This window comes from Typha angustifolia, chromosome 12 (genome assembly GCF_048772165.1).
Source record: "Typha angustifolia cultivar Huaian chromosome 12, ASM4877216v1, whole genome shotgun sequence".
NCBI lineage: Eukaryota > Viridiplantae > Streptophyta > Magnoliopsida > Poales > Typhaceae > Typha > Typha angustifolia.
This window is the reverse complement of record NC_133250.1, coordinates 10943192-10965781: the sequence shown is the minus strand read 5'-3', so window position 1 is coordinate 10965781 and position 22590 is coordinate 10943192. Positions and strand designations below refer to the sequence as shown.

The following is a 22590-nucleotide window of genomic DNA, read 5'->3' as shown; positions in this document are numbered from 1 at the left end:
TTTTAAATAAGCCCCACGAAAAGTGTGTGTGTGTGTCTGAGAGAGAGACTTGATTCAAATCAAACTTTGAGTTCTCTCTCTCTCTCTCTCTCTTCTCTCTCTCTCTCCATTCCATAGTCATGAGAATTTGGATTCCCTCCCAATTTTGGTTTTTGGCATATCTACACCTCACTCCAGTATTCCACCTTTTTAGATATCCTTAAACTGGTTACTATCTCTTTTTATCAATGGAGGAGACCATGAGGCCACCTCCCCTTCTTCCCTTTCTCCTTTCTCCTTCTTCGGTCTTGTGCTTCTTCTTCATCTTCTCCTTACCACTTCTCACCAATGCCAGAACTCACCACATCTCCGACCCATCTCATGCCCCTCAACCATCCCCTCTTTCCATTTCCATCTCTCCCTCTGTTCAAGACCAAACCATTTCTGTATCTCCTGCATCTGGGGCACCATCTCCTTTAGGTAGGGAGTTGATTGCTTTTTTTCTTTTCTGTTGGGCACTTATTTTCTCTACATTTTTATCTTCCGTTTTTGGTTGGATTTTTCGGCTTAATTAAAAAATGTCTTCATTTTCTTTTCAATTTCTAACAATATTTTAGATAAAGTTTCGGTCTGTGTTTCAAAAGTCTCCGTCTTTTTTGTCAAAGATTGTCCGCCATTAGGAAGAAAATTGGGTTTTTTTTAAAGTTTTTAATTCAAGACCTTCTTCCTAGGATTTCTGTAGTTGCTCGTTTCTCTTTGGATCTCACAGTTATGTCATTTAGGAGAGGAAAAAGACGGAGACTTTTATCCAGGAAATAACTCTTATTTGATCAGTAACGCTTTACGTATGAATAGAAAACATGAACTGCTATGTGTTACTAATCCTCATTTGTAATCTATTGTTCTGAGTGAAGTGATGGAGATCACAGTGGTAACGCATCACCATTACCATAGAGAACTGCTTTTGGCGACCATCTTGGCTTCAGTCGCGGTGGCCGTAATAATCGTATCGACATTCTTTGCCTGGATCTTTTGGCGAAGGGCTCGCCGAACTCTAGATTCCAAAGTCATCCAAAGTTCAGGTTTGCTTCTTCATATCCCCTATTAGATCCATTGGTTGTTGCAAATTGCGACATTGGTATGGAATCTCGCTGAGGAAACTTCACATTTTATATGCTCTAGGTGCTACTAGGGGAATTGCATTAGGTCCATTGTTGAGCAAGTTCAATTCACTAAGGGTGAGCAAGAAAGGTTTGCTGCCAATGGTCGAGTATCCATTGTTAGAATTGGCTACAAATGAATTCAGTGAGAGTAATATCTTGGGTGAAGGAGGATTTGGTCGCGTATATAAAGCTTTTTTTGAGGGAGGAGTTCTTGCTGCTGTAAAGAGATTAGATGGCAATGAGCAACATTGTGAAAAGGAATTTGAGGTGAAATCTTGATCTTGCTCAGTCCTGGTACGCACTTGGATTAAAAATCTTACATTCTCCTTCTCTTCTTTCTTCTTCAGAATGAGCTGGATTTGCTCGGAAGAATTCGCCATCCAAATGTAATTTCTCTCTTGGGATATTGTGTTCATGAAAGAAGTCGACTGCTTATCTATGAGTTGATGCAAAATGGATCTCTGGAAACACAACTGCATGGTAGGATTCCGTTTGGCTTCATATCGTTTTATGTTTCTTTCTGATTGATCTGAGGATTGGAAAAGCTTGAATTTTGATTTGTCTCTCTTCTTTACTATTACTTTTGTAGGGCCATCTCATGGATCGGCTTTAAGTTGGCACATTCGCATGAAAATTGCACTCGACACAGCAAGGTATGTACCACGAAATTGCTCAGAACATTTCGATCTGGTGATAAAGTCTTATGAGTTTAAAATGTTGATAACTTTGAATTTAATGTCAACCAGAGGATTAGAATATCTCCATGAGCATTGCAACCCGTCGGTCATTCATAGAGATCTGAAGTCTTCCAATATACTTCTGGACTCTGACTTCAATGCGAAGGTAGATTTGATTTTTGTTTTTCTGATCAATTTATATGTTTTCCTCTTCCTTTTGAGAATTTGTTTGTTTCAATCGCTACCGTTGGAAGCAATCAACTGTCGTCCCACTTGTGACGGTTTTATCTGGGTACAGATTTCAGACTTTGGCCTAGCAGTGACTGGTGGAGATCACAACAAAGGCTGTGCAACGCTTTCAGGCACTCTAGGTTATGTGGCTCCCGAGTATCTTTTAGACGGTATTCATTCTACTCTTTTTCTTTTTCAGTCTGCAAATTTCGTAAATCTGTAGTTCCTTTTCTTCTTTTAGTAATTCTGAAGTATATTGATTTCTGTGTGAATATGTGTTTTTCTGAAGTTTATTGATTTCTTTATGAATAACAATGCTCAATATTTTGTCAGGTACGCTTACTGAGAAGAGTGATGTTTATGCATTTGGAATAGTTCTTCTTGAACTCCTGATGGGAAGGAAGCCAGTTGAAAAAATGGCTGCATCTCAATGTCAATCTATTGTTACATGGGTATGCACTTCTTTCAGTGGCTGGGATCTCCAAATATACAATTCCACCATTAGTTGCATTAAGTTCCACTGAGATATTTAATATTTTCAACCAATTTATTCATGTATACAGGCCATGCCTCAGCTAACCGACAGATCGAAGCTTCCTAATGCTGTGGATCCTGTAATCAGAAATACAATGGATTTGAAGCACTTATACCAAGTCGGTGATCTGGCTTCGATCTTATTCAGCATTTTAATTCTAAAATTGTTCATTCTAACCATTTTGACATGTGGTTTTGTCCAGGTTGCAGCTGTAGCAGTGTTGTGTGTCCAGCCAGAGCCAAGTTATAGGCCATTAATAACTGATGTCCTTCACTCTCTTGTTCCACTGGTACCGATCGAGCTCGGGGGAACACTTAGGGTTGCAGAACCATCAGCTTGTGCAAACCCATTGCCTTCTAATTGCTGAGCATATTAGTTGCAACTTATTTTTTGCCTGCGGGCGGTGCACGAGTCCACATTATATTATGTTTCTGCCCACCATTTGTTCGCCCAGAATGTTATTCCCTGATCAAGTCTCAAAAGTTGAAGATGTTTGAAGTTAGTTGAGGCAAAAAATTCATTTCTTCACCTGGTGTTGTAAAAAAAGAACAAGGATGCAGTTTTGCACTAGAAAAGAAGTTGATTGTATAGTTCTGAGTCTTTTGAGTATCTACTTTTTCTATCTTTCCCATTGAAGAGATCTGAATGTATGACAAATTGACAATCTACTGTGCAGAAATTTGCAGTTAGATAAGATGTGAATTCTGCAGATAAAAAAAAGCAATGTTCATATTATTTTCTCTAAATGCAAGTGATCTAATGAATGAGTAGTTGCTTATTATCAGGAGGCAGAAATGAATTAAGATGGACAAGAACATGAGCATTCCATGAACTAGATTTCTGTCTTAGTTGGTAGTTGCTGCATTAACATGGAGGTAATGAAAAATGGCATCAGAAATTGAGACTCAATTTTTAGTAAGATTAAGTGCAAATATATCAAACTTTATTTTAGCCTTCTCATCTTGGGTGCAGCATTTGTTTGATAATCTTTGGTTACATCCATGGGAAATTGTTTCACATTCGACAATTTACAAATCAAACCCATTTTTTCTAGTTTTCCAAAAATCACCCTCAACTTTTCGAAATTCTTTTTTTTACATATTATATAAAATAAATTTCGAATTACTTCCAGCTCCTTATACTATGCTTCTCCTGCAAGTCAGGAACTTCTCCAATACTCGAATCTCCATTCCTTGAAAAGAAGAAAGATTTATTAGTCTTTGGAGCTCGCTCTCTCTCTCTCTCTCTCTCGGCCATGTCGGTATGTGTTACTCCAAAGCCCTAATTTGTCTCCCTATCTCCTCTCAGAAACCCTAACCGAACCCTGGTTTTTTTTTGCTGCTTCTCGTTTGGTTTAGATCTTCGAGTACAATGGAAGCGCCGTGGTGGCGATGGTGGGGAAGAACTGCTTCGCGATCGCGAGTGATAGGCGTCTCGGTGTGCAGCTCCAGACCATCGCCACCGACTTCAACAGGGTCTTCAAGATCCACGACAAGCTCTACATTGGCCTTTCCGGCCTCGCCACCGATGTCCAAACTCTGTGAGAATTCTATTTCTTTTCCTTTCCGTTTGAATAAGATCTCGTCTTTTGGGAATTTCTTGTGTTATGTTTTTGATTTGGGTTCTCGCTTGTAGATATCAGCGGCTTGTCTTCCGGCATAAGTTGTACCAGCTTCGAGAAGAGAGGGATATGAAGCCCGAGGCTTTCGCGAGCCTCGTGTCGGCTTTGCTTTATGAGAAAAGGTTCGATCTTTGAGCTTAATGTATTGTACAATTTTCGTATTTTTGGACGATTTTTAAGCTAAAAAGGTTTTTTGTTTTGATCTTATAGGTTTGGCCCATACTTTTGCCAGCCAGTAATTGCTGGATTAGGAGATGATAACATTCCGTTCATTTGTACCATGGACTGCATTGGTGCCAAGTATGTATATTTCTCTTATGTTTAATGTTCAATGCATGTCTATAATTTTAGAGCTGTTTCTGTGGTGCTGGTGGTTTATAATTAGTAGTCTTGAATAAGGAGATCTGCATTAGCTGAGCATTCTGCAGATCTTTATAGGGCTCGATTCATAGTTAAGTTGTCTTTGTGTCTTGATGTCAATTCTGAGATAATACTACTGAAAAGGCAGGTGTAGGATTATCAAGACATTAATGTATAATCCATGTGTTCTATACCTGTTAATTTAGATAGTTGAAGGAAAGGATGCTGTTTATTAATGCTTTATTAGGTTAAATTTAATTTTCTCTGGATGAATGAAGTGCAAGACCAATCTAGAATAACAACCTTCAGGACAGGCTTATCACAGTGGTAATTTAGAGAAAGAGGCGAAAAATTTCTATAGGTTAGAGATGGCTGTTAGAGATGCCATATGTTAATGGTTTTAGATATCAATGGACCTTCGTAAGGGGCACTAAGCGAGTTGCCTCTAGTTCTGAGTCGTCAAGCCATCATTTGTAGCATGAGTTTACTCAGCTATGACTTGCTTATTTATTTCACTTTTTGTCTAGTTGACCCTCAGCTAAATTTTCTCTGTCTTGACTTGGGACTCATCATGGGATTATCTCTTATGCAGGGAGCTAGCAAAGGACTTTGTTGTTTCTGGTACAGCCTCTGAGTCTCTCTATGGGGTTTGCGAGTCTATGTATAAGCCCAACATGGTTAGTTGTCAGTATTAATAAATTATTAAAATAGCTATCCTGCCTAGCTTGGATGACTTAATTTGCGAATCACTTAGCTTATTGCACGTTTGTGTTCTAATGCCATAAACTTTGTAACAACATACTTCTAATAATTTATCTTAAAAAAACATACTTCTAATAATGTTTTATCTGTTCACCCAGTATATTTTGGAACTTGATGATAGCTGTTCATGTATCACTTGCATGAATAAAATTACTAAAATTGGTGAATCAGTATAAAATATAAATCCATAAAAGAGTTATCAGAAAGTTATGATTGTAGGTATTTTAAAAATGGTTATAATTATCATAAAATGACTTGATGAGTTCTTCTGTGTTGTGACGTAGGAACCTGATGAACTGTTTGAGACTATATCACAAGCACTGCTAGCATCTGTCGATCGAGATTGCTTGAGTGGTTGGGGAGGCTATGTTCTTCTTGTGTAAGTTTAATCCCTTTCAACCTCTTTGGAATTCTGTGATGTATGTAGTGTCTTGACTTTTTTCTTTCTTGTGTCTTAATATGAATGTTCAACCGAAAAGTTCAAGCCTTATCGATTGCAACAGTTCTTTTCTCTCTCTTCCCTTTTGTATGGAAGAACTTAGGTTTTTCGATGATAGATTTGGATTTCATTTTCTCCTTTTAAATTCTAATCCTTTAGATAGTTTGACAAGCAACTCTGGATAATATCAATTCCATGAGCTTTATGCATCCAATATTTGTCTCACAGCAATCAGTCTTTTTGTGTTCCATAGGGGGCCCATCTGTTAACCCCCCCATATATTATTGTTGAACAATCAACTAAAAGAGTCTCATTCTTCCTTAAATATATGTTAGCTTATGTTGGGGTTGTTTATGTTATCCTGCAAATGACATTAATAAAATCCCAATATTTATTTTTCGGTGGTTATAACCAACTGCTAAAATGTTCTCTTTATTGAATACTTGTTTACTTGCATTGGCTTGTTTTCAGGACACCGACTGAAGTACAGGAGAGAATACTGAAAGGAAGGATGGACTGATCCAGCTTCTTTACTCTTGTTTCATATCATCCTACTGGACCACCATCTTCCTACAATCTTAGGCTGCCTTGCGCACGGACACCGTGTTTTAACAGCACCTTTCTCTAAGATATTATCACAGTCCCAAATTATGTTTTTTACTTTCAATGCATTTCGTTCAGTGTTGTTTTACTAGAAGTAGGACTAAATACCAGTTTTATCAAGACTTCTGTTGCAGCCCTCGTTGACTGCCTATTGTTTTGCATATCATTTGTGACGCTTGGCGTAGATGTTGCAATATTTCTTTGGTCGTGCAGAGGATAAAGTGATCTGCAAATTAAGCCCTCGGACTTACGATCTCCTCTGATTATGAAGTGGAATTATCTTACAAATACGAGGATATGACCAGGGTAACGTTAGCTACTGCAGTAGTTATTCTTACATCGAGATAACCAGGGACACTTGTTTGATCTAATTAGCTACGATTCCTCTTCGTCTCCTTAATTTGAACATCTATATTTTTTACCTGCATCGGCAATCATCTAATACTTATGCAGATGTTGCTAATCTGAAATAAGTCCCAAAAACTGGAAGAACGTAACAATTTTTGATAGATATAAGCCACGATTATTTCTATCGAGTTGTATGGCTCGAGCTCTCCACAAGCATGAGGAAGAAAAAGAAGCAAACGAGCAAATTTACACCTAAAACGTAGACCTTGAAAATTTTCAGCAGTAACTTCACAAAAGTTGTTGTCTCTGCATTGGCTTCAGCGTTACAATCAACGACAATGCACCTTTCTGTCAACATCTTATATACAAGGTGCTGAAGGACCTCTAAAATAGTGTTAGATCAAACAGCAATATGGGATTTTAGGGGGCTACCAACTCTTGTTGATTAAACGCAGTAAGCTGGGGGTTTCATGGTCTAGATTCTCACTTCAAAAGAAACCAGAATTTACTAGAGAGAGTGGGAGGAAGAACAAATTTTCTGTACGAGCCAAGAAGCAGAGATAAGGTGTAGTGTCGTTTATGTATGACAGCAGGGAATTGAAGAGCAAAAATTGCCATACAAAGCAATAAACAACTTGCAAGCAAGTTAAGTGGCAAGTTAAGAAGAGCTGACAACTTCAGTTTTTCAGATTATGTAGCAAAATTGTATCCAAATAAGTGTGCTGTTAAGATTGTCAACCTGAATAGCAACAGAAAATAGAGAATTCACACGTCGTCATTAAGGAAACTGATCAAGAGAATGAAGGGGGAGTAAACTAAGACTAACTGCAGGCAATCAGGAGGCTTAACAATGGCTGACAAAAGTAACAAATGGAGTGGTGACATCAAACAATCAAGGTAGGGTGCACTGCTGGAAATACTAAAGCAGAATTTAAGCAATATATGTGCCTGCTTAAGCAACAATATTGGAACAAGATGTATCTGAATTAGATGGCCAACAGAATAATACCACTGCAAGCTTAGATCTTGCAAATGCACAAGGAAGATCATGCACTACCAGTATGTAGTTACATCAAAATGGATACAACAATCAAAGTAGAGTGCGCAAGATTCAAAAGCAGAATGTAAGAGTTCCTAGATGACGATGTTGGAACGAGCAGCATCTGAAGTAGATGTCAAGGAGGATAATACAGCTGGAATCTTAGAAAGTTTTTGAGAATGTTCAGGTGGTTGGAATTGAAAAATGTACGTCAATGTGTGGAGAGACTTATAGGATTATCAACAAAGAGTAATTAATAAGAATAATTCTGTAGATGGCTACCTTGTTATGCAGTTAGACTAATGTGCAAGGATAACTAATGCAAATATATAACATGTCGGGAAATTTTGTCATGTAGAGTATCTGCATCAAAACAGGTCTAACAATACACAAATGCATCAAGATTCATGACGAAGAAAAGAAGATTGAACATTTTACCAAAATAATATAAGTATAAAAGGCAACAATGAGTAATTTTAAGCATCTAACATCATAGACTAAGCTCAGAGAGCCCAATTCGATCTTAAAACATTCAAAAATCTCTCCGTTCTCATCCAAAGGTCTTTGAGAGCGTCAAACAAAGCAATGCAGATAACCAGTTACGAGCTTTCCAACATAACAGAAGAAAGAAACAAATAATAACGTCTCAAAACCCTAGCTTGGTGCGACGCCAGTGCCTGCGCTTCGCGTTGTACCTGGAAAGAGGGCAGCGAATAACAAGCATCAATATCGTATCATAAAAATCCAGAAAATGAAGAATAGATCACAAAGTAACCACCAAAAAGGAATCAAATTTGCTGATTAGATAGAGAGAGAGAGAGAGAGACCTGATGGTGTTGTCGGTCCTCATGCGGATCCAGTGGGGTATGGGGCGGTTCTGCCGCATCTTCTTCGCGAGCTTCTTCTTGATCATGAAGGTCTTGTGCGACGGCTAAGAGAGAAGAAGAGGAGATTAGGATAAGAGAAGAATAAAATCGGAAGTGAACCTTGAAACGCTAAATCTAAATCCGCGAGAGAGAAAGAGATACCATGTTCGCTGCTGCTGCTGCTGCTTGTTCTGAACTCAACGAGCGGCGACGGCGAAAAACCCTAGCACGAACGAGGGGGAAGAGTGGTGAAATATTTATATGTGAGATAGGCACGTGACTTTCACGTGAAATTCTTTTAATGAAAACTTTGCGAATAACACCCTAATCTTTGCCAAAACGAAGTCTCCAACAACAAGGCTCACCTTCCGGGGGAAATTTGTTGAAAATGGGTAGGTCCTTTTGTAAAATAGTAAGTTTGAACCGCGAAAAGAGGAACTTTAGGGCGTTATATGCAAATACTCCCGTTTACAATTTACTATTTGGTTTGGACTCCTCACTTCTTACGTGGGCTTCGGCCTAGGCCCAATAGCCTCCTCCTTGACCAACTCGCTGCCGATTTCTCATGCTCGGCTTGCGAATCGATGCCGCATTCTTCACTGCCGTCTCCGCTCGATGAGGGTGAGATGGTCTCGGGGCCTCCGCCTTCTCTTAACCTCGAGGCGGCTCTCCTCCTCCGCCGCCGGAACCGGGGGAGACAAGGCGGTGGCATCGTCTTCGTCCGCAGGAGCAGCCGACGAGGGGGCGGCGAGGGGGGAGGCATACCGCCAGCTCCAAAACCTCGACTTCATGACGGCTGCTAAGATCCTATTCACGACGCCTCCCAAGCCTAAGAAGTTCGGGTACTCTACTATCCCCACCTTTCCCCCATTTCTCGCTTCCTAGGGTTTAGGGTTTTGGAATTGATCTGGGAATTGGGTGGCAGGCTCGATTTCCATCTGGTGCAGCTCTTCTTCGTATGCATGCCTTCGCTAGGTAGGAATTCTTTGATTGTTGCGGCTTGTATGCGAGTAATTATTGCAGTGCTGGTGAGAAAAATCTGATTTTTATCTTTTATTAATTCGATTTGTGGGGATGCAGCGGTTTATTTGGTGGCTCAGTATGCGCGATATGAGATCAGAAGAATGGAAGCGGTAATATACTGGTTTTCTTCTTCTTTCTCACTTGTTTTGGTATGTGTTGCTTGTGGGCTATATGTCGTTTGATGCAATTATGATCCGTTTGGTTCTCAAGATATAACTTCTTGAGCCAAAAGAAATGATTTCACCCTTTCTGGAATAAGGCATGGTCAACCCTTTGCTCTATAGAGGAAGTATAACCAGTTTTCATATATGTCATTCTGCAATACCTCAAACTGATCTGAACATTCTAGTTCAGACCAAAATTGGATCCAAACGTTACTAGTTCTTGATCAGATTTAGTTGATTGATTTTCAAGTGTATGTTAGCTGATCCTGATACAGCTCAATGCAATGAATCAGAAACTTGAATTGTATCGAAACAGCTTGGATTCAAATTGTATTGAGTAGTTTAGTTTGATTGCAAGGTAGAAAAAAGTTTTCTCTTTACCATCTTATGTCATCTTTCATCATCTAAATAATGTAAACTCACTGAGGTGAAGTTGTATGTCGCTACTTACATAGTATGTAAGATGAAAGGACCTGATAAGCTTAGACTATGCAAATGTTTGTAAAAGAACTTCAATTTTGATATCAATATAATCGATTTGAATGTTCAATGATGTCTCATTATTTTTAAACTGGAGGTTCAACATATGCACTGTATTTTGGGCCTCAAGAACATTAATTACCATCTTCTCTCCTCTTTATGCAAGAATATATCAGGCTTGTTGCTTACCCTATTCGTCATTCTTATTCCTAATGTAATGTTCCTGTCGAATCAGACAATCAAGCGTTGAATTTTCTAAATCATCAAATTGGAGATAAAGTGATTATTGTTTTCCGTATATCAGGAAGTGGAGCAGAAAAAGAAACAAGCCGAGGAAGAAGAGAAGGCAAAGCAAGCTGAATTGGAGTCAGTTGAAGAAGATTCTGATGTAAAGTTATCAAAGGTAATAGTCAGGTTAGATGCTCTAGAGGAGGTTATAAAGGATATCGTGGATGAAAAGAAGAAAACTCCACCTTCCAACTTATCTACAGACCAAGAGATACGCAGGAAGGAAGCAGTTGCACCTACTGACAAGAGTGGTGATCCTAAAAATAATTCTACAACCGGTGAACACAGGACAAACAAGAGCAATGAGAGCATCAGTGGATCTCACCCTCCAACTAAGGTGGCAACAACGGTGGGCTCTAAGCCACAACCAGAGACGGTTGGGAATGCAGAAGAGGGGTCTGGTGTATGAGAGATGATGTCATACGGCTTTGCATCTGTAAACGGTACCTTGCAATGTGAGTGGAACTGGAAACAATTCAAGAGGAAAAGCAAAAGTGTTTTGCCCACGATATATTCTAGCCATGTTGTCTTCTTTGCTCGAGGAACAAAGTTGATACATTCCCACTGTATTTTTTTCTCTCTATCAAAGTTAGAGTCGGCGTTGTGTGGTGATACTATTGAATCTTTTTTTTTCTTATAAAGAGAGAATCTATAATATCCATCTAGGAGTCAGAGAACTTGATGATGAATCAAACTGGAACTCATAAGCTGGATCCAATAGTTTGTCCTTCCTGTGGATGTTATGATAGAACTGCACAATATGTCATAGGAGGAACTGATAGTCTTTTTTTTCTGAGTGATGTTATGTTCTTAGGTTTGGGGAAGTCAACTTCTTGATGCTCTCTGTTTCAATGAGACTGCATGAGCCTACACTCTCATTGCACTAGTCCATCAAATGTAGTGGTGCTCTTGGAAGCTTCTGACATGCATAGATGTCATATTACTTGTATATGTAAATACAATTTCACTATTGTTTTGGGTATGAGAGAATTAATGAGCTTTTACTATTTTAACTCCGTTACTAATTTTTTTTACATATGTAATTCATTCTTGTATAGAGATATAACATTAACCTTCTTGTGCCAATAGAGCCTAATATGGATAGCCTGAAACAAAAACCATTCCTTATTCCCACGTTATCCCCGAAAGCAAACTTATTCCGACAACTTATCCGTGCCTAAAACCCCTTACTAAACCTCTAAACCCCAGCCCTAATACCCAATGGCTCGCTTCCTTCGCAACAAGCCATGGCTCCTCTCCCTCCTCAAATCCTCGCCTTCTTCTCCTCCTTCTCGCTCCTTCCTCTCGGAGCCGCATCCTTCAACGTTCGATTCCAACCTCCTCCGGATCCTCCGCTCCGAGATCGCCTGCCTCGCAGATTACCGCCCACCTCACCCGGTAATCACCAATACCCCATTCGCAATTTCCTCTCAAAACCTTCTATTTTCTCACTCCTCTCTCTCTTTCTCTCTCTTCTTAGCCTGTCTCCAGCTTCAAATCCTTCGCCGTCGAGGACCACCCCGGCGAGCAATGGATCCGGCTCAGGTCCAAGCACGGCGCCGATGACATCAAGGTCGACGCCACCATGTTCGACGGCGCTGCCCCAGTTCCGGAGGCGCCGCTGTTCAAAAAGGTGGAAGCTTACGAGAAGGGGCTCCGACTCCATATAAGCCTCGTCGTCGAGGTGTCGAAAGGCGAGGAGAGCAATTCAGTTCTCGAGTTCATCTGCTCTGCGTGGCCCGACTCGCTTGTTGTGCAGAAGGTTTTCCCTCTTCGTCGGAAGGGAATGGCCGTGACCCCCTATATGGGCCGCGATTTCAGGTGATGCCTTATTTCAAAATGGCAAATTTAGGGTTTCCTTTGCGTAGTTGCAAATGTATGATATGCTGGCTTGAAAATTATCCTGGATAAAAAAAGAAGATAAATATGCGATTTTTTTTTGTTGCACTTTTAGAAATTGCCCTTGTAAAGTGAATGATGAGAAAGTGGGAAATGCAGCCTTTTAAAGTTATTATTGGTAGATATTCCAACCTCTTATCTGATGGCAAAAGAAGGCATACTCTTTTTCTGGATCTGTAATTTGGTTATGACATGATGGGCAGGGAGTTGGAGGAGGGGGTGCGGAAGTCGGTTCAGGAATACCTGGAGGAGAGGGGCGTTGATGATGAGCTTGCAGAGTTCTTGCATGAGTACATGTTGAACAAGGATAAGGCCGAGCTTCTACGGTGGCTGATGATTGTCGAGTCTTATGTCCAGAGAGGCTGATAAATTATTTAGGGTTCGCATCTATTCTCTATCACTTGATTTGTTTCTACTCTACTTATTCATTCCACTAATATTTGTGCCTTTGAGATTTATGTATATCTTTGAATACTATCTTGATAAGGTTTCTTACCATGGATAACTATCAAATATATCCTGATATGGTTTGCTTATTTTATACCTCACCCAAAGCAACTTGAGCATAGTTTAAAAACTAATCATATTTTATATTCTATAAAAGGAAGAGGTTAGTTTTGACTCGAACATGTCTAACATCTTGCAGTTTATTTCTGGGATGGGTATTGTGCACCTAACATTTAAGGTCAGTCAGAAGATTTCTTTTAGCAGTTTGGAAGATAAGTTCCATGACATTCCTTTACAGTTCAACTATTTATAGACATGGATCTCATGAGCGAGAATTGTGATTTTTTATTGAAGTATTTGCCTAATAAGTATCATAGACAGTGCGATTTCATCTCCATATAATACACTACATTTCTGCAGATCGTCTCTTAAAAATAGCATGAGGACGTATAATGCCTCCTCCTGATTCCATATGCTCACTTTCTAGGTACTTAGCATACACTTTTATGCTATTGATGTGCTGTTTTTGGGCCGAGACCAATCAGATTTGGCCCAGTCTCAAAGATATCTAGGAATCAGTCAAAACTTGTATTGATGACAAAATAAGACGGCTTGAGGACGGTAGTTTAATTTCAAGTTGAGCGTTTGTATTGCATGCAGTGACATGGATCACTTGTGCCAATTGTCATTACTTGTATTTGTTGATATCGATCAGCTACATAATCTTTAATGCAGCAGTTGGAGAGTGGGATTACTTTGGCTTGGATAACTTAGTTTAGTAATGAAAAGTGCCATCTTTGCCCTTCTACATTATAACACTCATGGAATGATAGCAAAATAGTACTCCTGTCCAACACACATTGATTTAGACACCACCATTTTGGGGTCAAAGGCATATTAGTGGCTGAATGAGGTGTTTATCAACTAAGAAAAGCATATTAAAAGCAGTCACGCACTATTTTGTATGTGGTTTGCGCATATGCAGTGTTGAAAGAAATAGCTAATGCACTATTTTTGCATGTGGTTTGTGCATATGTGGCAGCGAAAGCAGTAGCTAATGTTAAACAAGTACATCTCCTGGTTTTCAGGTATCAGATTTTAATGGAGATCATGTGGGGGCATATAGAAGCGTGTTAGCTGCAGGGAAGGCAGTTCAGGATGGAATATAATTCCATTTGTGGATTCTTATACATTTTACTGTGTAAGATCATATACATATTTGCATCAGTATTTTGAAAAGAAAAATTAAAGTCAAGACATTTGTTCAACAGAGGGATCTGTAATAAGGCACAGTTGACTAATAACTCCATTCTCTACCTTGTAGATCTCCTTATTTTCACTCAAAACTTTGTACTTGTTTCCTTTTCTTCTTTTCATGTGACACTGGATGGTAAAGGAAGAGAGACATAGTTGTTCCACATAACTTATTATGCTCTGGTCCATCTCACTTGTCTGCTAAAGGTGTAGTTGTTGTATCTACTTGATTTACCATGATTTCTGGAAACTTTTCTTTATGGGTTGTTGGTCTAATTGATTAGTGTAATACTTTATCCTGTTCTCGAGGCATTTGTTTGGAATGCATTTAGAATATTGTTCTAGTAGTAATTATAACATGCAAATAATAGACGAAAAATGATATCTTGTTCCTAGCTCTTGATCAAGCCTACAAGACCTGTTCACTTTTTTTCTTTCTCTTTTTTTTTTCAATTTCATGATTTAGGCTAGCATTTATCACAGTCTCAGTTTGGAAAAGTAAATTTCCTGGAGATCTTTCTTGCTTGTTAAGTCAAATAGAGGAGAGCCAACTCAGAAGTAACTACACATAGATACCATTCAAAGTTCACATCAACTATTTGGTTCAAATTTTGAGACATATGGAGATAGTAATCTAGCTAGGAAAGCAATATTTCCTAGTTAATTACCTTTATGATTCCCATCTCTTAGAAAGATATAAAGGAGTTAATAGTAGCAGTGGAGTCGTCAACGAATAGATTACCATCTAAGGTACAGAATATGCTGCTCGCAAGAGTAAGAATACCATTTTTGCATTGATGAGTTACAAGTAGGAATTTAATTGACTAAGTTAGAGAAAATGAGCTATTCATCTAGAATTATTGCATTCCATTCATACATAAAATCAAAACAATGAAGATAGACAACACCAAATTCAAACAAGATCAAAGTTACCAAACTACAAACGATCAGAAACTGAAATGATGTGCACCCAAATTAAGAGTACAAAGTTAATATTAGCTCAAAGGTTAATTAATCACTGCTCTTAGAGCTTCAAAGTCAAGTCAAGCTTAGCCACCTCCTCTTGTCTAACATTCAAATGACTACCACCAGTTCCACCATTTGCGCCGCCGCCGCCACCGTCCCACCTATACCCGGTGGCCGCCGCTGACTCATCAAATCTCGCTGCCACCGGCCCCCTCGCCGCCCCATATATTTCCTGCGAGTAAAGTCGCCCGGCGCTCGCCTGCCGGTTCACGATCGCCGCCGCCGCCGACCGGCTCCACCCGTGTTGCCCGTAGACCCACCCAGCAGCTGCTGCGGCCGTCGACGTCCCAAAGTACGGTTTGTTCATCATAGAGTGCACGTGGATGCCGAGCGGTCCACCGCCACCACTTCCGGCGGCGGCTCCTCCGCTTCCGTACGGCCCATGCAGAGGCATCGTCGCCATGCTCGGCGGGAACCGAAATTGGTCGACGCCGAATCCAGGGAAACCTCCGCCGGTCCGTCCGGCGGCGCCGCCGCCGCTGCGTTTCGCGAGCGTTCGCTCGCGCTTGTGCGCGTTCTGGTGGCCGCCGAGCGCCTGCGAGCTATAGAACTTCCTCTGGCAGTAGTTGCACGAGAACACCCGCGGCTCCGACTCCGGCGAAGCCGCCGCTGCCACCACCACGCGCGGACTCTGCTCCCCGCCGCCGAGCACGCCGAGGAGGTCGAGCTCCAACGCCGGCTCCACGTCACCACCTTCCTCTCCTCCATCTTTCCCTTCTTGATCACCTCTCTCCTCTTCTTCATCTATCTCCATGCAGCATAAGCGATTATTATTACTACTCTTCTTGTGCTCTAATGCTTCGGAAACTGAGATGCTTGAGCTCTCAGAGAGACTTCTTTCCATGAGAATAAAAATAAAATAAAAAAAGAAGTTTAGTATTTTATCTTCTCCTCCTCCTCTTCTTGTTCTTGCTTCTTATAAAGAGATTGGAGAGCATGCATGAATGGAAAAAGATCAATGCAATCCCCCAAGAAAGGAAGTAATGACCAGCTGGTTAATTCGATGGCTTTAATGGGAGAGTTTTATGCATAACAAAAAGCAAGATGGTTGTGAGAAGAATCTAAATCTTGCAAAGAAATTAAACTTACATGGCTTTTAATCTCTTCCATTCCCCTCCCCTTCTCTCTCTCTCTCTCTCTCTCTCTCTCTCTCTCTATATATATATATATATATATTTTTAAAACATTCCTTCTTTTGTGGGATTCTTCAAAGGAGTTGTCCAAACTTGACAAGAACGATGGGTAAATAAGGTATATGATTGGCGAGAGAAGATTTAATAAATTTTCCATATAATTAATATTATTTGAGATGGTCTTCGAGATGGACTTAGTCCTGACCAGTCTTGTAGCTCACTAGAATTGGATTCAAATATTTTGTATTCTTTATGTACTCATTAATTGCGTATTATACAGTGCACTTGGTAGAATAAAGGTTGGAGATTTGGTGTATGAGGCGGTAATTACTGACGTAATACACCCTTAATTAAATGTAAGCGTATATGGCCATATACAAAGTTCCAATTGATTTTTTCCATTTGCTTTGGCATGCTTCACACTCAACATAATTAATGCTCATAATTAACAAGTTTTGGCATGCATGCACATTGGTAAAATTCAGAATTTGCTTGCCTAACATATATATATATATATATATATATATATATATATATATATATATATATATATATAGTTGAAACAAACTAGCACATTAATTATTTTATGATAATTTATATATATATATATATATATTGTTGATTAATTTGCTTAATCCTGATTAGAGTTAATGTGAAGCATTCTTCCTATGCTGATGACTCATCTCCTTTAAGGTGGTGAGTTCTACTGGCAACTTTGTTTTTGGTTGGAGGATAAGATTAAGAAAAACCCATCATTCAATTAAGTGTCCAATTAGCCTGCACTTGTGCCAATTGGGTTTAGCGAAGTGGAGTAAATTTCGACATTAAGCAGCCAATTATAAGCAGATACGCCAACGCGAGCCACGAATGGGGAGGCTGCACGTGGCGAGACGAGATCTATCGAAATCCGACAGGTGGCCGACAAAGGACCATAGAAGCTGACGTGGAACAAGGCACATCCAAGTGCTGTCCTACACTGAAACAAACTCATTTGTGGAAACTGTACCATGATAGCCATCACGAGAAATAATAAGAGTTCCCCATCACCACCGGATGCACCCCCCTCCCCTGGCTGCAGCAAATTTCTTGCATCCGGATCCCGCGGCGACTTGGCGCCCTCTGACTGGCTAACAACAAGTTAGTTTACAAACAACCCATCGCGAGGCATTCGTGCAGCCCTAGCTGCAGAGAATCTGGTGCATTATACAAGTAGCCAAGTTATTAGATGTGTGGGTGGCTTCTAGTGTTTCCATTGACTGAAAATGTCAAAGTGCTTAAAAGTGCAGCACACTTCAATGTAGGAAGATTTTCCCTGCTAGAGATTGTCTATTTTGATCAGTTAGGTCATATCTTATTGGGATCTTAAGGTCAACATCTGCCCCCCCACCCATGTTTATCTACAATAAACAGTGGAGGAGAAGATGTCAAACAAGAACAATGGCACAAGTTAAACAATGCCAGAAGGCCAAAAATTCTTTCTCTGCCACCCTCAATATTGCAGCTAGATGTAAAGATGAGTAACAATTTCCACAAAGTAAGGCTTATTTAAAAATTTCACCTTTCAACATTGAGAGTAATTTGCTTGCACAGAAAGAGATTTGGCCTTTTACTCTGAGAAGTATGGAATCTCAACTATTTCTTCAATAATTGACTTGTTGTCCTAAAAATCTTCTCCACTTATCTTATCAATCCTTCCACCAGTTAACTAGAGTTTAGTCAGATTACCTTCTTACTCTGACCACATCAATCAAACTGAAGTAGGAGGAGCAAGATGCTCCTCACATCAGGGGTTTAATTTATTCATAACATTACAGCAGGGAGAAGATAGCAGTCACCATCCATGAGTGCAGAAAGCCATCAGCAGCTTAATCACCTGGATGTTGCTTCCAAGTTTTATTCTAGTCCTTTGCTAGGTCTAAGCAGCTCATTGGACTGAGATAGAGACCCACCTCTAGTTGGATCCAATTAACAACTGGCCTTTATTATTTGAGTTGCATCTGCCTTACCTCATCTCATCTGTTCTATTCTGGATTCAGTAAGATCTGCTGTTCGTCTGTCCAAGGCATGCATGGAAGAAATCAACTAATGAGTAACATAAATAAATATATAAGAAAAGGTCAAGAGATGAGGATGTTTACATCATTTGCATCATTAAGTGTAATCCATGATTTATACCAAACATTTCTGATACTATTAAGTTCATTTGATATACTGAAACAAGTACGTGAATCTATAGTATGCAAACATTCCTTTGATTCGAAGGTCCAAGGTTCCACAACTATGTCCTCATTAAAGAGAACATGATGCCAAAAGAACAACAAAGTTTCCATGATGCATGATACAAACTCCACAACTATCTCCTAGCTTATGCTCAAAAAAAGGCTCCTAGCAAATTAACTGTGGCAAATATAACAAATTAATGAAGCTCACCGAGATGCTATTCTGATGAAAGAATAACTTAACCATAAAGCGACTTAGTTCTACATGGAGAAAATACAAGGAGAAAATGACATGATAATACTCAATTGGCTAGGATAGACATCCACTCTGAAATAGTAATTCTGAAGGCCATTTTCTTATCAAACTTCCTATATGACAGAGTCAGGATAGCAACATCAATGACTTTGAAAACTATTAGGTTATCCCGGTCTTCTTTAACTGCTCTTGGATCAAGACAAATGAAATATAGACCCAAATCAAGTTTGATCCTATAAACAGCTGCCCCTGCTGATTTCTGTTTGCGTGTGCTTTACCTCAATCTAGACCACATCAATTTAGTATCTGGATTCAGTCAGTAGAAGAATGAACTTCTTCTGATTATCCTGTTCGTGGGAAAAATCTACTACTAGATAACATTGAAAAATTTGTCCCCCTTTTTAGAAATCAATATAAAGTTAGAATGCTTACATCATTACATTAGGTAGGTTAGATGTCCATATCCATCAATCAACAAGTCGTGCCTCATGAATAATGGTATAAATCCAAGGCATAATTAGTTCAATCTCCATAAGAAAAGTACTTCTGATTAGTCCTACCATGGTAGATTCTTTAGGCTTGGATGTTGATCCACTGAGCACATTTTATGTTGAAGAAAGAAAGTGCCAGACTAACAGACAACAGCAACTGATGAATCACAACTAAAAGACCTCTGCTTATAAATGTTATGAGTCTGCTGAGAGAGTTTATTCTCCACCGCAAACTATAAGACTTTCTAGTCAAATGTAGAATCACTTGGGAGATTGGTCATCTAACAGGCAAGAAAACTGTGGAAGAGATGAAGGTAGAGAAAAAGATCTAGTCTCCTTACAGAAAAAGATCTAACAGGCAAGAAAACTGTGCCAGACAAAGCATCGACATTTCATTAAGAATAGTATGAGTATTTATCAAGTGAATGAACATCTGATTCATGCTGCACATAATGGATTAAATGCACCAACAAGTTTATGTAATCTGGCTGAAAATTTTCATACTTTAGATGTTGAAAGAAGGTAGCACAGTTCCAAGACAATGATTGCTGAACTACCAAACAAATGTGATAAAATTTTACTGATCTGTCAATGGACTAAAACTCCTCAACTAGAGAAGTTGAGTATGCAATGTGAAAAGTGCATAGGGATCTTCATCAGGTAATTAGGAGGTTATGCATTGCTCTAGTGTAAGTTGAAAAGAAACAAATTTACCTGGTAATTTAACTAGTTCAAGTGGAGAATCTTCATATAAAGCTGAAGGAATACGAGCAAAGATGTATGCACAAGAACCAAATATTATCAAGTGAAGAATAAAAGGTTCTAAAACTGTATTTATCAACTGCAGAGTAACTTGTCTAAAAAGACTGAAATATAGGATACATTATTGATAAGATGCAGATTTTCTTCTTCTGCTTGAATTAATCAAACTTCAGAGTAAAAAAAAGAACAAAAGGCTACTACAGCAAGTGATCTCTCCAGAGTAAATTGATTCTTCCAACTTACGCCAAGGTTTGGCTATCTTCTTTGAATTTGAACAACATTGTGATGCAAAATTTAACTGGAGTCTGGAAGCAAGATTCAATTCAAAATTTTCAACATGTTGGGTATAACTTTATTATTTGTTTCATCGCCATGGTATTTATCATAAGCAGGTCCAGAAATCTCAATATCTGATTGGACACTTGTAGCAGATGTAGCCTGATAATTTCAGAAGAATGTGTGGAACTTGTTAGAGCAGTTCATCCTCACATAGACCATAGATTCTATCTGACAAAAGATATCTAAAATAATGGACTCAAGTATCAAAATACTGTGTGATGGTATGGCAGATACATGATACAGATCTTGAAAATGATGGCTAAAAAAAAACCTTCTAAGGAGATTATTGAATTATTGATCTATCATAAAAGCACTTATAGTCCATCACCATTGCCTCAAAAACTACAATCCTCCTAGATAATATAATGTATCCTCAACCAGCTATTCAAAAAATCAAAGAAGTTTAAAAAGAATATAGTAATCAAATATAAGCGACTAGCAAAATGAAGTATCCATCCTTCACAAGTGGTGATGAATGATGCGACAAGAGAATATAAGATGTGAGGGCATTTGATTTCTTTCCAACTTACATTAAGGGTAGATAATCCTGTAGTATCAGGATTCTTTAGTTGCTCAAGCTGCCTCTGTCCTCTTCTCAATAGGTACTCAATGTAAAGGAAATTCTTGCGATCAACATTCTTTGCATTCTGGCGGAATTCAATTGAAACAACTGACTCAACCCTGCGACATTCTTCTGGGGCCTTCTGGCGAGCTGCTCGAAGAAATCCTCTATACAGACCTAAGACCTGTCTTTGCATGCCGGACAACCGAGACCGGGGTGCCATCTCATGCGTTGGACTTGGTCTTACTGCCTAATAGAAGAAAATCTTGTGAACACTATAATGTTTCAATCTGTACATTTTACTTCAAAAAAGGAGAAACAACTTTATAGCAAACTTAGAATTAGGAATATCAAACAATACTTTCAACTATTTTGCATATAATATAAGAATTGAGTCAATGTCATGAGAGACCAAAAACATATTACTCTGCAAATTCTCGACATGATAGCATATTTAAATATGGACATTGTTGCTCAGCAACACAGTACATTTCAAGCAATCTATGTTAAAATTTCAAGATCATAAAAATAAAGTCTACATGTTACACTTCAAAGACAAAACTATAAGAACACATCAATCAGATCAAAACATCGGGTATCCAAGATGTAAGCGTTGAACATGCCCTAGAGAAGCAATCTTGTGCACAAACTAATCTGATAAAAGCTTTGATATGGGCACCAATATTCATGCGCATCTTTTCTCTGGAAAAAAAGGATAGTTCTTCAATGATATGTTTCATAAACACATCGAAAGGTTTTGCAGAAGAGTTCGAAAGGATTGAAAGCGGGAAGTACTTGGTCTATAGAAGTATCGAATTAAAAAACAAGAAAGAATGAAAGAAACCGGATTAAGTGGCTATAACAGTGAGATCCATTACAAACTCAGGGAAATACGTAAAATATAAATGCGCGACTCCAGACTGATCACTAAAGGGAACCAAAAATCCAACTATATTATCCTCCAGAGGAAGAAATTAGTCAAATACCTTCAAGAATCGATTGGAAAGATAGGATCGCCTGGGCGTATAAATGTGAGAAATACCCGAACCACTAATGGGGAGCAAATTTTTAAGTAATCTTTTCCCCTTCTCTTCTACGTAACCCCAGAACCAACGGCCAAGATTGCGTGCTTCTGTGTGATGCGTACGGCCCAGAAAGTGCCACAAATAGAAATGCAGCAAAGTTGTTCGAGGAAATGCCCGACAAAACAAACTAGTTCAGCTCCTCTAAATCCTTATTTGGGTCTCCTCTTATTCTTCAAAACTACCTCTCTCTCTCTGGTCCCATTTCCCTCCCAAAAGCCCAGTCTCAAGGCTACAAGATGAAGACTCACAAGGTAAGATCTTTATTTACTCATTCTTCCTTTTCGATCCATTTCGGACAATCCATCTCTTGTTCTCTTGGTTTTGAGGCTTCCATTTGTAGCTTCTTCCAATTTTCTGCAGTTGTTTTGTGACAAAGAGTTTATTTATATGTATACTTGTCCATTTCAACTATATATTCTCCGTCATGCCTATTTATGGAGAATTCAACGTGATCTTTGATTTTTTGTTACTTCATAGGATCAGAAATTTGGAAAGTTTGGATTTCTCATAGGAAAGTCTGCTCAATTATATTGTGGCAA

At 39.1% G+C, this 22590-nt stretch overlaps 7 protein-coding genes across 14 annotated transcripts; 4 read left to right on the top strand and 3 right to left on the bottom strand.

The window, feature by feature from the left end:
• Window positions 1–3300, top strand: LOC140772273 (probable receptor-like protein kinase At1g80640). The gene is made up of 10 exons (XM_073114260.1): window positions 1–459; window positions 894–1061; window positions 1162–1409; window positions 1490–1622; window positions 1732–1795; window positions 1889–1985; window positions 2118–2220; window positions 2384–2502; window positions 2614–2703; window positions 2788–3300. The coding sequence occupies exons 1-10, from the start codon at window positions 228–230 to the stop codon at window positions 2950–2952; spliced, it is 1419 nt and encodes a 472-aa protein (XP_072970361.1). The 5' UTR covers window positions 1–227; the 3' UTR covers window positions 2953–3300.
• A 428-nt stretch (window positions 3301–3728) lies between these two features.
• Window positions 3729–6607, top strand: LOC140772165 (proteasome subunit beta type-3). Its single transcript, XM_073114089.1, has 7 exons — window positions 3729–3846; window positions 3944–4125; window positions 4221–4328; window positions 4417–4506; window positions 5159–5243; window positions 5613–5707; window positions 6239–6607. The coding sequence occupies exons 1-7, from the start codon at window positions 3841–3843 to the stop codon at window positions 6285–6287; spliced, it is 615 nt and encodes a 204-aa protein (XP_072970190.1). The 5' UTR covers window positions 3729–3840; the 3' UTR covers window positions 6288–6607.
• Window positions 6608–8165: 1558 nt separating this feature from the next.
• Window positions 8166–8895, bottom strand: LOC140771899 (large ribosomal subunit protein eL39x). Its single transcript, XM_073113723.1, has 3 exons — window positions 8786–8895; window positions 8585–8688; window positions 8166–8452 (listed from the first exon to the last, which is right to left on the bottom strand). The coding sequence occupies exons 1-3, from the start codon at window positions 8786–8788 to the stop codon at window positions 8404–8406; spliced, it is 156 nt and encodes a 51-aa protein (XP_072969824.1). The 5' UTR covers window positions 8789–8895; the 3' UTR covers window positions 8166–8403.
• A 264-nt stretch (window positions 8896–9159) lies between these two features.
• Window positions 9160–11237, top strand: LOC140771897 (uncharacterized). The gene is made up of 4 exons (XM_073113721.1): window positions 9160–9465; window positions 9549–9598; window positions 9704–9756; window positions 10595–11237. Exons 1-4 carry the CDS (start codon window positions 9239–9241, stop codon window positions 10985–10987), a joined length of 723 nt encoding a protein of 240 aa, XP_072969822.1. The 5' UTR covers window positions 9160–9238; the 3' UTR covers window positions 10988–11237.
• Window positions 11238–11667: 430 nt separating this feature from the next.
• On the top strand, window positions 11668–14347 carry LOC140771898 (uncharacterized protein At2g39795, mitochondrial-like). Of its 2 annotated transcripts, XR_012106233.1 has the most exons (5): window positions 11668–11976; window positions 12059–12399; window positions 12681–12856; window positions 13124–13162; window positions 14013–14347. XR_012106233.1 is itself a non-coding variant. In XM_073113722.1 (4 exons), the coding sequence occupies exons 1-3, from the start codon at window positions 11800–11802 to the stop codon at window positions 12841–12843; spliced, it is 681 nt and encodes a 226-aa protein (XP_072969823.1). In that variant the 5' UTR covers window positions 11669–11799; the 3' UTR covers window positions 12844–12856; window positions 14013–14347. The 2 variants fall into 2 exon arrangements, 1 of the variants encoding a protein (XP_072969823.1); XM_073113722.1 differs by lacking the exon at window positions 13124–13162 and having other exon boundaries at window positions 11669–11976.
• Window positions 14348–14766: 419 nt separating this feature from the next.
• LOC140771896 (uncharacterized) lies at window positions 14767–16410 on the bottom strand. 3 transcript variants are annotated; one of them, XM_073113720.1, is made up of 2 exons: window positions 16294–16393; window positions 14771–16040 (listed from the first exon to the last, which is right to left on the bottom strand). In XM_073113720.1, exon 2 carries the CDS (start codon window positions 15956–15958, stop codon window positions 15203–15205), a length of 756 nt encoding a protein of 251 aa, XP_072969821.1. In that variant the 5' UTR covers window positions 15959–16040; window positions 16294–16393; the 3' UTR covers window positions 14771–15202. The 3 variants fall into 3 exon arrangements, with proteins under 3 accessions (XP_072969819.1, XP_072969821.1, XP_072969820.1); XM_073113719.1 differs by having other exon boundaries at window positions 14772–16037; window positions 16294–16410; XM_073113718.1 differs by lacking the exon at window positions 16294–16393 and having other exon boundaries at window positions 14767–16283.
• Window positions 16411–17858: 1448 nt separating this feature from the next.
• LOC140772100 (uncharacterized) lies at window positions 17859–22274 on the bottom strand. Of its 5 annotated transcripts, none has more exons than XM_073114000.1 (3): window positions 21953–22274; window positions 20935–21216; window positions 17859–18390 (listed from the first exon to the last, which is right to left on the bottom strand). In XM_073114000.1, exons 2-3 carry the CDS (start codon window positions 21187–21189, stop codon window positions 18370–18372), a joined length of 276 nt encoding a protein of 91 aa, XP_072970101.1. In that variant the 5' UTR covers window positions 21190–21216; window positions 21953–22274; the 3' UTR covers window positions 17859–18369. The 5 variants fall into 5 exon arrangements, with proteins under 5 accessions (XP_072970101.1, XP_072970100.1, XP_072970098.1 ...); XM_073113999.1 differs by lacking the exon at window positions 17859–18390 and adding an exon at window positions 20083–20503 and having other exon boundaries at window positions 20935–21231; window positions 21953–22221; XM_073113997.1 differs by lacking the exon at window positions 17859–18390 and adding an exon at window positions 20083–20503 and having other exon boundaries at window positions 20935–21268; window positions 21953–22220.
• Between the last annotated feature and the right edge of the window lie 316 nt (window positions 22275–22590).